This window comes from Helianthus annuus, chromosome 13 (genome assembly GCF_002127325.2).
Source record: "Helianthus annuus cultivar XRQ/B chromosome 13, HanXRQr2.0-SUNRISE, whole genome shotgun sequence".
NCBI lineage: Eukaryota > Viridiplantae > Streptophyta > Magnoliopsida > Asterales > Asteraceae > Helianthus > Helianthus annuus.
The window spans coordinates 160849123-160865306 of record NC_035445.2 but is presented as its reverse complement, the minus strand read 5'-3'; the positions used below and the strand labels follow the sequence as shown (position 1 = coordinate 160865306).

Here is a 16184-nt window from a genome sequence, read left to right as displayed (position 1 = left end):
TGTTTGAGGACAATCTTTCTTTGACAAATTGAAATGAGCTGCAAGAGGAGTTGTAACAGGCTTACACTCTCCCATTCCATAATTCTTCAACACTTTCTCAATATAAGAAGATTGAGACAGTGTTAACACCTTTTCTGCCTTGTTTCTATGGATTTCCATACCAAGTATCTTCCTGGCTTTCCCCAAATCCTTCATTTCAAACTCTCTCATCAACAGTTGTTTGGTTTCTTCTATTTTGCTTTTGCTTTCACAAGCTATTAGCATATCATCAACATATAAGAGTAAATAGACAAATTTACCCCTGTCATACTCCCTATGATACACACAACTGTCATAAGGACTTCTGCTGAAACCACTGCCCACTATGTATTCATCAAATCTTTTGTACCACTGTCTGGGAGACTGCTTCAGTCCATACAAGGACCTCTTCAGTAAACATGCCTTGTCTTCTTGGTCTTTGTGTTTGTAGCGGGTTGTAATGGATAGCCTTTAACTTTAATAATTATAGTCACAATCCTTTATTTGGAAAACACATTACACCTTTCGTCCTTTAGCACTAACCAAGTTAAAATTTTCAGTTATGTCTATCCACTTAAGGGTATTCTGGTTATTTCATGTTTTTATTTAAAATGTTCATTAATAAATAAACACCACCTTCCCCCATTCCCCAACCCTAACACTAGAATTTCTCCTCTCATCTCTCTTCAACCAACCTCTACCACCACCATTCCCCAAACCGATCGAATTTGAATTTCAAATCATCAGAAGTTTCAAATTATCTATGGAAAAAGAGTGTAATGATTCCGATAGAAGAACTGGTGGCGGTGACGGTGGAGATCGGAGTGACGCAAGCAAGTACTCGTCGGCTAAGTAGCACTAGAACGGGTACCGGATCAGGGTACGGGGACGATACGGGAACGAGGAACGGCAAAACTCAAAATTTCAAGATACGGGTACCGCAATAAAAAATAAAAATATATTAAACAAATTCAAAAAATACTACATCTTCCAAAGGTAATTAATCATCAATAATCAAATCATTTTCAAATTCCGGTTCATCTAGTGAGAGATCGGAAATCGATAGAGAATTAGAGATGATAAGACTTGAGAGTTTAGAGATTAGAGAAGCCGAATATGATAGGTCTATTTATTTAATGGCCGGTTGTGGAATTTGAAAGGGTTAAAACCCTAAAATTAAATGGAAACGGGCTGGATACTTCTACCAGATACGTCTCCAACATTGGAAACGTTTAGGAAACGTCCCCGATGAGTACCCATGGTATTTCCGTCCCCGACAAGTACCCGATACGGGTACGACCACATAAATGGAGTCCCCGTGCTATACATAGCTCGTCGAAGGACGAAGGGACAGAGGATTATCGGCGTGGAGGTTATCATGCGGTTCGTGTTGGTGATGTGTTTAAGCATTCAAGATATGCGGTTCGATTGCGGACATCTATGATATTGTGTAGATAGAGGCAAAATTGATAGTTCAGTTTAACAATTTCCTCTAAACTTGAATCATTTGAAATGTGATCACACTTAAACTGCATGAGATCAAACACTTAGAAATAATAGTTTTTAAGCTTTTTTTAGTATGTCTGATGAGTTTCATATATGATTATTGTGGACGAAACAAGCATTATTAGGTTAATTGTGTTGGCCTGTTTTGTAGAGATACGTAGCTTTAAAAGTGCAAAAGAGTGCTCAACATTACACCGAGGCAGCAATGGATGAAATCAAAATACTATGGTGATAGTGGTTGGGTGAATGTGATTGGGTGGTGATGGTTAGGTCACGGGTCAAGAGATGGAGAGGGTGAAGGTGATGGTGATGGTGATGGGGTGGTGATGGCGGCAGATCTGGTGGTGGTGGTTAGGTCACAGGTCAAAAGATGGAGGGGGTGAAGGTGATGGGTCACATATCTGAGAAGTTAGGTGTTGTATTATTTTATTTTTTAATTTTTGTATTAAAAAGGTTAAAGGACTAATTTGCCCTCATGTGTGATTCATGTGACTTGAGTTAACTACAAAAATTAACTTGGTTAGGGTCAAAGGACTTAGATTGTAATGAGTTTTACAAATAAAGGGCTGTGACCGTAATTATTGAAGTTAAAGGCTATCCATTGCAATCTGCTACAAATATAAAAGATGAAAATTGTAATTTACCCTTTCTATTAACTTCAATTAGTTGAAGTTTAAAATAAATGCCAACAAAAGAAATCAAATGCAAATTTGTAAGCTAGTGTTAACCGGAATATAGTATTACTAGGAAAACATGTGACGTTATGACTTTGCTAATTAATCGTAAATAATTCTAAACGAAGAATCAACGAGCAAGTGTAAAACAAATACAGATTTTGTTGTTGGCTTGATTGCTTGAACATCGCATCCGATACTGATCATCATCATCATCATACACAGTAAATCCCACAAATAGAAAAGCTAAGGTAGGGTCTGAGGAGGGTAGATGTAGACAGCCTTACCTCTAAACCGTAGGAATAGAGAGACTGCTTCCAGTGAAACCCCCGGCTCGATTGTAGTTTTGTATCAAGCCTTGGACCTAAGGCACCTAACACTCAAACCATTAGGACGAAGATTGATTAGTGTATGTACCCACGTGTCTTTCAGCTGTCAACGCCACCACATGATGCATGATTAACCATCCGCCACTTTTAATGTCATTTTCACGAAATTAGTAAAATAACGTTAAAGTTTGTACCATTTCACTTTTGCCCCTCGAGCGCTCAGACATATATACATTGTATGTGCACACTGCAAGCAGGGCAATCGCATCCGATACTGACAAAGTCAATATTTCATTTAGACTAGCCTGTCATGCTGCCAGACAGGGGCGGTTCTTAGAAGACCTATGGCAGGGCCACGGCCCGGGCAAGTTTTTCGGCCGTAGTGCTAATTTCCGCATTTCGATCAAAATTTTTTATATATACTATGTTTGGCCCGGGATTGCCCGGGCTTTTTTTAGTGCTCGTGTCTTTCGGCCCTGGCACGTTCAACGGGCAAGATCCGCCACTGCTGCCAGATACTCCAAGATGGACATTAATACTTGGCATCTGAATGGACTTTCACATCTATATCTTTGATATCATACTGAGAGAGGCAAACAAATTATGAAGAGAGATTCAAATTTCACCAGGATAAAGAATCAAAGGAGGATATTCTTTGTATCCAGCAAAAGTGCAAAGTGATGAAAACACATAATCCAACTAAGCACTTCTATTTACAAACTACAATGAGCTAATAGTTCTCATTGGTTAGGTCATTAAGAAGCAAGTGGCCTGAGCTCATGATCAAGAGACCTGTCACACGTAGATTGTGGTAGATACTGACACATTGGAATGTAGCCGTATCCCAGAAAAAAGGGCATCTTGATTGCTGCAGCGTGAAATGCAGGTGGTGGAAGATTGTTGGTCATGGATTCGACCCACTGCTCCATTTTTGCTTTTTCCGCCTTCAAAACAAGTTTCTCTTCGCAAGCTTGTTCTTTTCTTTTCTGCCAGTCAGTTTTGGGAAAAGAAAAGTAATTTTAAGGATTTCTATATAAATTTATTAAAAAAAAAAAAAGAAAACCATTAAGCAAGTTCATTCATGAGTATACGCATACTGACCTTCAATGTTTTAATCTCTTCAGATAGTTTCTCATTCATTTCTTTAAAATCATGTGAGTCAGATTTAAGTTGATTCATATACAACATGGACAACATCTCCAGGTATAGCTAGTTTATATGTGGTGGCAGGCCGACAAGGTTCCAAAGTAGAGCTTAATTCTAATAACCTGCAAAACGAATTAATGATATATTATCAATAAACAATGAAAATGCATCATTTTTTTATTGCTAAAGGATATATTAAGAAAAAGGCCAGAAATGTTCATTTCTTACATTTTGCTTGTTAATTCACATCGCATTGTCGCCGGATTGGTGAGGTTAGGTTGACTGAAAACCGTTCATCCAATTCTTTGAAATCCTGTGATTCAGATTTAAGCTGATTCAGAACTCGGATAGCGTCTCCAAGTATAGCCAACTAATCAGTGGTAGCAGGCCGGTCGGGTTCCAAAGTAGAGCTTAATTCTAAGAACCTACAAAAAGAATTAATAATATATAAACAATAAACCATAAACATAAATCCTTTTATATTGCTGAAGAATATACTGAATATGAAAAAGACTAGAAAAAACTTATTTCTTGCATTTTTGTTGTTAATTAACGCACTAACCGGATATGAATACCAAACCGTAAAACCTAGAGGCATCTAAATGGGTGGATTGGTAATGGTTAACAGGTTAAAACGAGCGAGACTTTTTGTTACGGGTCAGAGAAGGTTTATTATTTTATTAATAATTAGTGTCAAATATAATTAAAATAAACTTTGTTACTTCAGTAAATATACAATGTTTAAAATATATATATATTGATTATGCTTTGTGCATTAAGAAAACACTCTGGGTGACTTTCAACCCATTTGACTCACTTCATTAGTTCATCTTAAGTCATCTATTGATATGACCCATTGAGAGAGAGAGAGAGAGAGAGAGAGAGTATATAACACGCATCAACCCATTTGACTAAACGGTACATTGTTTCATATTGTTTGTTGTTCGTCTGTATTTTTTAAGCACCTTGAGGGATAAACTAAATCACCAAATATGAAAATTCAATCAAGAAAAGGGTCACCTGTTGTTTAATATTTCCCTTCTCTGCCTCTCACGACATGCTTTATTCTCGGCCTTACTGCATGACTTACTGCGTCCCCTGTCAAGTAAACAAACAGTATGAAACAATTTAACATTGAGTGATTACAAGTGCAGAAAAGAAAAGGATCACCTGTTATTCAATATTTCCCTTCTTGGCCTCACAGGAAATGCTTTATTCTAGGCCCTACTTCGTGAATTGCAGCTCTAAGAAAAAAAAAGTAGACAAGAAAAAAGAATTGTTGTTAGTATTTGAGTATATCAAACTGCAGATGATGATGATCATTTATTTAATAATTTCAGGTCAGTTTGGATTAACAAACTGACATTCAAATTAAATTTAACTCCGGTTAAGTAAAAGACATTGGAATTCTGTTGACATCACTCCAAATCAAATATTGTCAGAAAACTAAAATTTTCAAATGTAAACATAAAAAGACAATAAAACTTCTACTCACAACAATTTTGCTGAAAGAACCGGTACCGAAAAAAAAAAAAAAACCGTCCAGTTAACCCCAATTGTATTTAAACATGCTGTGATGGGTTTAATTAGTATTAATCCAGTTTTATAAAAAAAACACGTACCTGAATGAGTGTCTTACGCTCCTAACATCACAAAGATCCGCACAAATGTGCTCAACAACAGCTGCAACAAGTAGTTATAATCCTAGATTAGAACTATTAAAATAACGGTCCTACTTTCCATTCTCTAAAACCCCAAACCCCGTTATTAATTACCATTCAGGTTTCATTATTATTAATATTTTTAGTTAGTTATCTTTAATCTAGAATCTTATAGATTACTTAACTAATCAAATATCAAACCCTTTGATTTACAAAAATTGATCCATTAACAGAAAGAAAGAGACTTGGTTTCCTTGATCTTTCAAAATGAGGAATAAAATTTCATACATTCAGGGGTGACATACATTTACTACAGAAGTTACTGAAGAAACAAGGTTCTGCAGTTTACCTAACGAAAGATTCATTGTGTCATTCTTCACAGCGGCGGCTATCATGTTGATTGCAGCAGAAATACACTGGTTACGTTTGCTTCAGTTTCTGAAAGTTCTCACAACGGGAATCAGAATTCAATGGGTCGCGGGAGATCTTCGGGCAGCAAGGCCACGGTCTTGTGTTTATTCTGATGCAACGGATCATTCTTCATTTATTCTGATGCAGGGGATATGAGAGATGCGGGACCAATAGGAGCCTCTTCTTCTACTGCACCTTCCTTCTAGCTTTGGGCATTCATCTATGGTTAAACTTAAAAGTGAAGGCAGCAGAAGGTCTGGTAGATGCTTCATCTTTGGGCAGCCCCATAAAACGAGATGTTGGAGGGAGGTGAGGTGTTGGAGTCCCACAGAAACTGATTTCAACTTCTTAAAGTTATATATCCCAAGAGTAGTAAGAGATGAAGGAAGAAGATGAGACAACTGACTACACCTACTCACATCATCTTCTTCTGACCCTCCACACACTAATGCTAGGTTGACAAGTGAGGTTGGGAAATTCTGTGGTCCCCACTCTGAGATGGGCTTCTTCAACCCCCCAATTACAAGGGTTTGCAGTTTGGGAGGCCAAAACCCACGAGGAAAGGAAGCATCTGCACTTGGGCAATTGTATATTACCAGGTACGTTAATGAGGTGAGATTAGGCAACTCGTGATCTGGAAATGACTCCATATTTGGACAACCATCTATTCTCAGGTAGGTGAGGTGAATCAACTGACTCAGTTCAATGATCGTTGTCAGATTTGGCCATGTGATAATATCTACACTTTGAAGCATTGGCATGCTTGTTTTGTTGACAAGCACCCTAGTGTTATCTCCTCCTAATATTAGCTCCTTTTCTAACAGTTTTTCACAACGTTTAATGGAAAGAAACTTGAGCTTCTGCCCTCCAGCTGTTGTAAGAAATGAAACAGATGTAATGGAAGGACAATCTGAGATCTCCAACTCCTCAATGTTATTTGGACACCTACAATGCTCCATAATCTCACATTTTTCTATCTTTAATGTCCTAAGAGTTGTTATAGCGTTGCTCCAACAACTATCCCCTTCCTCTTTCTCTCCTAATCTCACCAAATTTTGACATCTCTGTACATCCAAATACATTAAACGTATAAGAGCCTTACTATCCATCGACTCCCACAAGTATCTTATTTCGTTACAGTTTTTTATGGTTAAATATTCAACTGCTCCAAGAAACTCTGTAACACCTCTCCACACCACATCATTAAGCCCTGAAATACTTTCTATTTTCAACGTTAAGACTCCTGAAGCTACTTTAACCAGGCTTCTCAACACACCACTATCACATTCAGATACTTCTAGAATATTCAAAGAAGGTAGAGCTTCAGGTGACACTTGAACCAGATTAGGACAATTGCTTACAACAAGCTCTTTAAGGCAAGGAAACGACACAATCCCAATATTGGTTGACCATTCTTCCAACCTCTTCATATTTTCTAATACAAGTGTTTCAAGTGAAAGGAATGAAAGACCTGCCCCTATTAACTCTGAACCCATAGCTTTCACCTCATCCATGTCTTTAATAAACAACTTCTTGAGTGATGGTAGCTGACCAAGTGGTGGTAAAGATGTACAGTTTTTACAGCCATGTATAAGCACCTCAGTCAACTGAAGAAATGATGGATCCCCAACCCAATTAGGAAATTCTATACCCCCATATGAAACTATTTGAAGGATTGTCAAACTAGCACTATTAGGCTTCAACCCACAGAGGACCTCCTTTTCAAGAGACTCCTTTCGAGAACCATCAAACACATCACTCCATTCTAGTTGTAAGAAAGCAAACCTCTTTTGCCATAAGTTTGCCTCTTGTGCATGCATTGCCATTTCCACTTTGTCCAGCCCCTTGATGTGAATCCACCCCAAAAAATCTGTAAGGTCTTTAATCTTGGTTATTGCAAGGTCATTATCTCCTCCAACAATGATCTTGGTGAGAGTCTGCAGGCTTTTCAATTGGCCAATCCACAGAGGTAACTTATTCAAAAGCGGAGTTTCGTAAATGTCCAAATGCCGCAAGTTTTTAAGCTTTGAGAAGTTGTTGGGCAACTTAATTAAGTCACTACAACCAGAAAGGAGTAATGTTTGCAAATTGTAGAGATTGCCAACACTTGCTGGTAAACACGTGATTGGGTTGTTAGATAAATTAAGATATCAGAGATGCTTCAAAGTGCCAATGGTCTCTGGCACCTCGCTGATGCATAAATTATTCAAACGTAGAACCCTTTGTTGGAAATAATAAAGAGGTAAACATACAAGTTGGTATGTTTCCTCCATCCCACATTGGTGGAGTGAGTGAAGTTTGGATGGTTTATAAGGGATTACCCCTTATGGGCCTCCATAGTGATAAATGGGTTGAGAAGTGGGTGAAGCCCACACGCGCGCCGAGCCGAGCCGAGCCGCGAGCTCGCGAATGGGCGCGTTTGAGGCGCACTTTGCACTTTGCACTTACGCATCGTCGCGAGGAGCTGAGGAGCTTTTATTTTTAAAGAAAGGTAGAAGGAGACTGTCCCGTTGTCGGACGAATTTAAAGAACAAGTAAATTAAAACCAACCTGGCGAGTGAGAACGAAGATCCTTGAACGAAATCCTTGAACTGCACGGAAAAATTCCTGTCCTTAAAGGATTTTACGCGCTCGTATTGCTGTGAGCTGTAGCGTAAACTCACAGGATTTAATGCAGAACTGATCTGGTATTCCAACAGCAATGGAAACCAGAAAACGCAGAAGCTGGAACGAAAACAGAATCACACAATAGAGAGAAAGAGAGCTGCGAATTTTAGGTGCATAAATGGGTAGCAGGAAGCCTTTATTTATAGGTTTAGGATTCACCAAAGAATGAGAAAAACGGGGAAGAGATATACCAATCCCATACGAATTCGTTTTTCTGGATGTATATCCATACGAAGTTGGAACAAACTGGTTTGGCTGATAACTCGGTAAATAATAAATTAACTGTTTGATTGAATTATTTTTTAAACAATCTTAAAGGATTTTATTTTTGTGTTTTAATCAACAGAATTAATGGACTCTGAACTACCAACAGCCAATCTGAGATTCATGAATCAAGAGTTTGTCAAGTTGGACAGATTCGATGGTCAGAACTATACCCGCTGGGCGGACAAGGTTAAGTTCATGCTAGTTGTGCTGAAACTTTACTATATCCTTGATCCTGACTTGCCTGCAATCCCTGATGACCCTCCTGGTGAAGCAGGAGAGCTCCCAAATGAAGATTTGGCAAGGCAAAGACTTATCCGTAAGGAAGCTGAAGATCTTTGCCTGGGCCACATCAAAAATTCCCTTTCAGATCGTCTCTATGACTTGTACGCGCCGATAAAAAGTGCTAGAGAATTGTGGAAAGCTTTGGAAGATAAGTACAAGGCTCATGAAGAAGGTACTAACAAATACCTTATTGCCAAGTACCTAGACTTCCAAATGGTCGATGACAAGTCAATCTTGGAGCAGGTGCATGAACTCCAAGTTCTTGTTAACAAATTGACTGCACTTTCTATTCCGCTGCCAGAAATATTTCAAGTAGGGGTTATTATTGCAAAATTGCCTCCTGGTTGGAAAGATTTCTCAAAGAGAATGATGCACAAGTCTGAGGACTACTCTTTGGATGAACTGTTGAAGCACCTTCGAATTGAGGAGGAAACGCGCAACAGGGACAAAAGAGGTAAAGTCGGATCGAGTGTGAATCATGTAGCTGGAGGATCTGGTTATAAGGGAAAAGGGACATCATCAAAGAATAAGAAGTTTACAGCACCAAAGAAAAAAGAATTCAAGAAGTCACAACACACTAACAACCATCAACCAAAGAGGTCTGGTAAATGTCACGTTTGTGGAGAAACAGGGCATTATGCACGAGAGTGCTCTCAGAGGAAATCTGGATCTACGGTTGGTTCTACGAGTGCTATTGATGTTGAGAAAGTCACCAATCTAGTGGCCAATGTGGGTCTTGGTGAAGTCAACATGCTTTCTCAATATACACGCATTGTGGCATGTAGAGGATGGTTTTTGGATTATGGAGCCACTGTTCATGTTTGTGGGAATCGTGGCTCGTTTCTTACTTATGCTCCTGTTCCTCAAGGAACAGTGGTGGTATGTGCTGATGGACATCGTGTAGAGGTTCGAGGTAAAGGCACGGTGCGGCTAAACTTCAGAGATGGTCAAGTGGTTACTCTTCAGGACGTGTTGCATGTTCCTGGTATCACCAAGGGTCTTGTTTCTGCTGATAAGTTTGATCGGAATGGGTACAAGCTGGTTATCAAGAATCTCCGTGTGAAGTTTTCTCTAAATGACATCTATGTGGGTCAAGCAAATAACACGGGTGGAATGTATCGTCTTGACTTAGCTGAAGATGGGATTGGTGAAGAAGAAGATTCGGATCAAGGGGGCGTTTCAGTGATTGACGGGTTTGGGAATGAAAGTGATAGTGATAGTGGTGGTAGTGTTAGTTCTAGTGTTGGTGAATGTAATGCAATTGGTTTTGATTTGAATGAAATTATGTCTTCTGATTATATCGCTTGTTCAATTTCTTTATGGCATAAACGTTTAGCTCATACAAATATTAAAAACATTGAAAAAATGCAAACTAAAGGTTTATTAAAATTAAATGATAAAGACTTTGAAAAATGCGAAACTTGTGTTAAATCAAAATTCACAAAGAAACCTTTTCCAAGTGTTCCTAAACGCAATACATCACTACTAGAACTAATTCATTCAGATATTTGTGAACTGAATGGAGTTCTTACTCGTGGGGGTAAGAGATACTTTATCACTTTCTGTGACGACTCGAGCCGATACTTATATGTTTATTTGTTGCATTCAAAAGACGAAGCTTTTGAGGCATTCAAAATATATAAGGCTGAGGTTGAAAAACAAAAGGAGAAACGCATTAAAATTCTTCGCTCGGACAGAGGCGGAGAATACTTTAACCGAAAGTTTGATGCATTCTGCGAAGAAGAAGGCATCATACATGAGAGAACTGCACCATATACTCCCCAACAAAATGGTTTGGCTGAGAGAGAGAACCGAACCTTGGTAGAGATGGCTAACTGTATGTTAAACCAATCGGGTCTACCTCGTAATATGTGGGGGGAAGCTGTGTTAACCGCATGTTATGTTCATAATAGGATCACTAGTCGTGTGATACCTACGAGTCCATATGAGTTATGGAAAGGAAGAAAACCAAACCTAGAGCATTTGAGGGTTTGGGGTTGTCTTGCTTACTATCGCGTACCTGATCCAAAGACACTCAAACTGGGAGAACGAGCTTTCAAGAGTGTGTTTATTGGATATGCTTCGCATAGTAAATCTTACCGATTGTTGGATGACGAATCAGGTATAGTTGTAGAATCCAGAGATGTGGAATTCTTTGAGAACAAGTTTTCTAGAGATGATGAAAACTCAAATGACACAACAACTTCTAGTGCTTCTGAGAAAAGGGTTCAACCCTCACCAATAGTTGAAGAACCAAGGAAAAGTACTAGAATTAGAAAAGAGAAAAGTTATGGAGATGATTTCTTTTCTTACCTGGTTGAAGGAACTCAAAAGAAAGTGACGAGAGAGGTCATTTTTGCTGTAAATTTGGATGATGATCCTAAAACTTTCAACGAGGCAATGTCATCAAGAGATGCTCCTTTGTGGAAGGAGGCAATCAATGATGAAATGGATTCCATTATGGGAAATGGAACTTGGGAGTTAGCTGATCTACCCAAGGGAAAGAAACCTATTGGATCCAAATGGATTTTCAAAAGGAAATATCATCCAGATGGATCCATCTCTGCCTATAAAGCGAGATTAGTCGCTAAAGGGTATAGGCAGAGAGAAGGGGTCGACTATTTTGATATCTATGCACCTGTGGCTAGAATAGGTTCTATTAGAACTCTAATAGCGGTGTCTGCTTTGAAAGGGCTGTACATCCATCAAATGGATGTAAAGACAGCATTTCTAAATGGGTATCTAAATGAGGAGATTTATTTGGAGCAACCAGAAGGGTTTGTGATACCTGGACAAGAGAACAAAGTGTGTAGACTTATTAAATCTCTGTATGGTTTGAAGCAAGCTCCTAAACAGTGGCATGAGAGATTTGACACCACTGTGACTGCTTTCGGGTTTCGACACAACAGTGCTGACAGATGTATTTATACTAAATGCGAATCCGGTTATACAGTCGTGATTTGTCTTTATGTTGATGATATGTTGATCATTAGCACTCACCTTGAAGGTATTTCTGAAACAAAGAAATATTTGTCCTTGAACTTTAAGATGAAAGATCTAGGAGAAGTTGACACCATTCTTGGGATCAAGGTGAAGAGAACTGGAAGTTAGATTTCTCTTAGTCAATCTCATTACATAGAGAAAATTCTGACTAAGTTTCAACACTTAAATATTAAAGAGTTTAATACTCCGTTTGATCCAAGTGTGAAACTTAATGTGAACTCTGGAAGAGCAGTGGCTCAACTAGAGTATGCGAGTGCTATTGGAAGTATGATGTATGCAACGCATTGCACTCGTCCTGATATTGCTTTTGCTGTAAGCAAACTGAGTCAGTATACTGTTAATCCAGGGACAGAACACTGGAAGGCAGTGGGTAGAGTACTTGGATACCTGAAAAGGACCAGTGTTGGTGCACTTGTGTCTGTACTTTGTCTGTATTCGGTCTGTATAAAAACGATGTTCAACGTCAGTCTGTAAGTTGACCAAGTCAACTATCCTCCTAGTTTGACTTGGACAACATGATGTTGTCTGGATCGAAGGATAGCCTCGAAGGATACAACTGATCCTTCGAGGTGCTCGAAGGATATGGTTCGACCATGGTTCAACCATTAGACATCGAAGGATGATCCTTCGATGTCCATGCTGATCGTTCGAGCTCCCTGTCATCGAAAGATGATCCTTCGGACCATCTATCGAGTCCTTCGACCAGACCTGCTATGTATGAGTATAAATACCCATGCAGTGTGTTAGTGTTATAGGGATGCACACATAGAGAGTTAGAGAAACTCTGCTGGAAAACACATACACACACACTTTAGAGAGTTTGCAAACAGATTGTAAACCTTGTGCTTGTAACCGTAAACCTTCATACGTATTAATACAGTGGTGTTAATCGGTGAACTTTGTGTGTTCTTGTGTTTGTTCTTGCTTCATCCCGGTTTGCCTACTAGCTTGGATTCCGCACTCGCTAGTGGGTTAGTATAACAAGGTTTAGGTTTGTTCTCGATCCTCCGAGAAAAGGGACCTACAAGTGGTATCAGAGCCTCGCTCTTTACCTTGTTTAAAACCGGTTTGTTCGAGTTCTTTGGTGTGTTTGGACACTTGGTTTAGCACTCGTTTTTGGTAGTTTCCTTGCATTTTGAAACTGAAAAAACGGATACTAAACCTTTCGGGAGTGTTCGGGGTCGGTTTGGGTAACATAAAAATCGTTTTTGTGAAACTTTGATTTTTCCGGCTGTGTTCCGATCATCTTTCCGGTGACTGGACTTGGGGATAAGGTTGCTTGTTTTGGCAAACTTTTTGAAAGTCAAAAAGTTGGTGAAGATTTGTGTGCAGAACATACTTTCTGCCGAAAGCAACTTCACCTACCTGTCACCTTTCTCACCAACCTGTCCTTTCGTGTCAGTGTGTCAGTAAGCTTTCGAAGGATATCTTTCGATTTCGAAAGATCATCTTTCGATTGGAGACAGCTCGAAAGATTAGCATCCTTCGAGTAGTCTTTCGAAGTCTGAGAAGTATCCTTCGTTGTTGGAATCTTTTCGAAAGTTGGTTGTCCGAAAGATAAGGATTCATCTCGAAAGATAAGGATCTTTCATTGTGAATCTTTCGAGATCAGTATTCGAAAGATATAGATCTTTCGAACTGTGAATCTTTCGTGATAATCAGTCGAAAGATAAGGATCTTTCATTGAGAATCTTTCGAAGACTTTGCTCGAAACTCAACAGTAATCTTTCGATCACTGTTGATCCTTCGAACAAGTCTTGATCTTTCGATCAGATTGTATCTTTCAATTGTTGTCTGTTTGTTGTTAACAGTTTGTGGTGTGTAGGTTATTTGTTAATTTTTGATCAAAATGAGTTGCACAAGTCCTTGGGATTGGAGTACGGATCCACAACCAGATCTAAAACAGATGTCGATGGCTGAATATATGACGAGTGCAATACCTAAACAACAACAGTCAATAAGTTCATGTCAATGGGCTTTGGTATCCAATCAAAGTCAAAGTCTTCAAAATCTTCTGATTAGTGAGAGTGAAACAGGCAGTAACAATCGTCCACCAAAGCTGAACCACATGAACGATTTTCCGTCATGGAAAGGCCGCTTTCACACATATGTTCAAGGACAAAGCACCGACCTTTGGATGTGTTTTGTCAATGCATTCAATGAAAGTCTTGAAAGTAGAGCATCCACTTCTGAAGGTTACGCCAACATGCTTGAAAATGACAAGAAGGCTTATGAATTGGAGAAAAAGGCCTATGCCATACTTACTCAAGCACTCAACAAAGACATCTACCATCAGTTTTCATATTGCAAGACCACGAAAGCATTGTGGGATGCCTTAGTTGCTAGAGGAGAAGGCAATGCAGCTGCTCGAAAGTCTAGGCATGATTTGTTGAAGAAAGAATTTGAATCTTTTCAGTTTTTGGAAAACGAGACTCTGAATGATATGACCACACGTTTCTATCATTTGATTAGTGAGATGTGTGCTTATGGGGTGGCAGCTACTCAACAAGACATGGTGAATAGGTTTGCTGACGCCCTACCCCCAAAATGGAGTTCGTTTATTGAGTTGTTGAAGCATACTAAAGCTCTAGATGAAATCAACATCTACGAGTTCATTCAGAAGCTGGAACATAAAAATGATGAAGAAATTAGAAAAGCAAGGCGTGCTCCAGCTCCTTAGAATACAGAAATGTATTTACCTGGTTTTGGTCCTTCAACTAGTTCTAGTTCTGTTCAGCAACCGAAGCTTCAAACTGCTTTTGTGTCCAATACGAGTTCCTTTCCATTTCCTCAATCAACAGCTGCTCCACCACAACCTCAATTCGATCCGAGGTCCTATATTCCTGTTCCAACACAGCCACAACCACAACCTCAACAACAACAACAGCAAGCTCACTATACAAGCAATCCTCAACCTCAACCTCAAAGTCATCACACAATCCGAGTCGACAACTCAAATCTTTCTCACCTTAGCATTGAAGTTGCTAAGGAACATATGGAAATTATCAACACCATGGTCAGTGCTTACTGTGGTTTGGTAGCTGGTCAGCTTGGAAACATCAACATGACCAATGAAGATTATGATCAGATCGACAAGGAAGAAATGGAGTTGATGGATATTAAATGGGCTTTTGCTAGTGCGGTTAGAAGGGCAAAAGATTTCATGGCACGAACTGGAAGAACTTCGTTGGAAGGAAAGAAAAACACGAAGTATGGGTTTGATATTAATGCCGTCACGTGCTTTAACTGTGGCGAGAAAGGGCACTTTAAACGTGAGTGCACTCGACCAACAAAACACGGCAATCACAACCCTTTCAGAAACCAGACAAATGTGAATGCCCAACAAGAAAACCGTGAACGGAGGATGGTGGCAGTGAATAACAATCAGGGACAGCCTGGAGCTACCAATCATAATCGGGCTTTGGCTGTTCAAGCTGATGAAGGATGTGACTGGTCAGTGCAGTTTGGTGAAGGTAATCAAGGAAGTGGAACTGCATTGTATGCTAAGGTCATCGAGCAGGTTCATAAAGAAGAATCTTCTGGGAGCGATGACAGTTCTGGTTATTCGGGCAGTTCGGATGAAGAAGGCTCTGTTTCTGGGGATAATCACTCAGAGCCTGATGTGAATGAGGAAGGAGATGATGATATACAGGAGCTACTGAATGAAGCTGATGAGCTTAAATGTCAGAAATCAATTCTGATTAGGAAGGCTGCTGCTACATCAATGGAAATGGAAAAGCTATTCTCTGAAGATGGAGCTTTTTCTTTTCAAACTGCCTTTATGGCAAATGGTTCAGCCTCTACTAGTCAGGTAACTTCTGAACCTCCTGCTCCTAGTATTTGTAAATCATGTGCAGAGATGAAGCTTGAATCAGAAAAGCTTCATAGTCATAATCAGAATTTGGTTATTGAACTGTCAAAATGCCAAGAGGCAAACATGGCTTTAACCCGGAATGAAAAAGAATTTAAATCTGTAATAGAAACATTAAAGAAAAATGTGTCCGAGGTTAACAAAGTAGTTTACCACAAACAAGTAAGTATAAATGAATACATTAACCTTGTGGAAGAAACTAAGAAGCAATTAGCCATTGCCCAATGCAAGCATGATGCGATAAAACAGAAATTGGATAGTTATTCTAACTCCCGATTTGTGCTTGATCACATCATAGACGTTCAACAACTGAAAGGTAACGTGAAAGGTGTAGGGTATAAGGCGTGTC

The 16184-nt window shown here is 39.3% G+C and overlaps 1 protein-coding gene across 2 annotated transcripts; it reads right to left on the bottom strand.

Annotated features, from left to right (window-relative positions):
- Positions 1-3628: 3628 nt before the first annotated feature.
- LOC110900046 (putative disease resistance protein At3g14460) lies at positions 3629-12477 on the bottom strand. 2 transcript variants are annotated; one of them, XM_035981699.1, is made up of 7 exons: positions 5857-9772; positions 5684-5783; positions 5296-5356; positions 4844-4917; positions 4694-4771; positions 3902-4098; positions 3629-3795 (listed from the first exon to the last, which is right to left on the bottom strand). In XM_035981699.1, the coding sequence occupies exon 1, from the start codon at positions 7569-7571 to the stop codon at positions 5868-5870; it is 1704 nt and encodes a 567-aa protein (XP_035837592.1). In that variant the 5' UTR covers positions 7572-9772; the 3' UTR covers positions 3629-3795; positions 3902-4098; positions 4694-4771; positions 4844-4917; positions 5296-5356; positions 5684-5783; positions 5857-5867. The 2 variants fall into 2 exon arrangements, with proteins under 2 accessions (XP_035837592.1, XP_022002643.1); XM_022146951.2 differs by having other exon boundaries at positions 5684-12477.
- Positions 12478-16184: the final 3707 nt, after the last annotated feature.

Coding starts and splice junctions, on each gene's coding strand:
- LOC110900046 (XM_022146951.2), bottom strand. CDS start 7,571: ATGGCAATGCATGCACAAGAGGCAAACTTATGGCAAAAGAGGTTTGCT.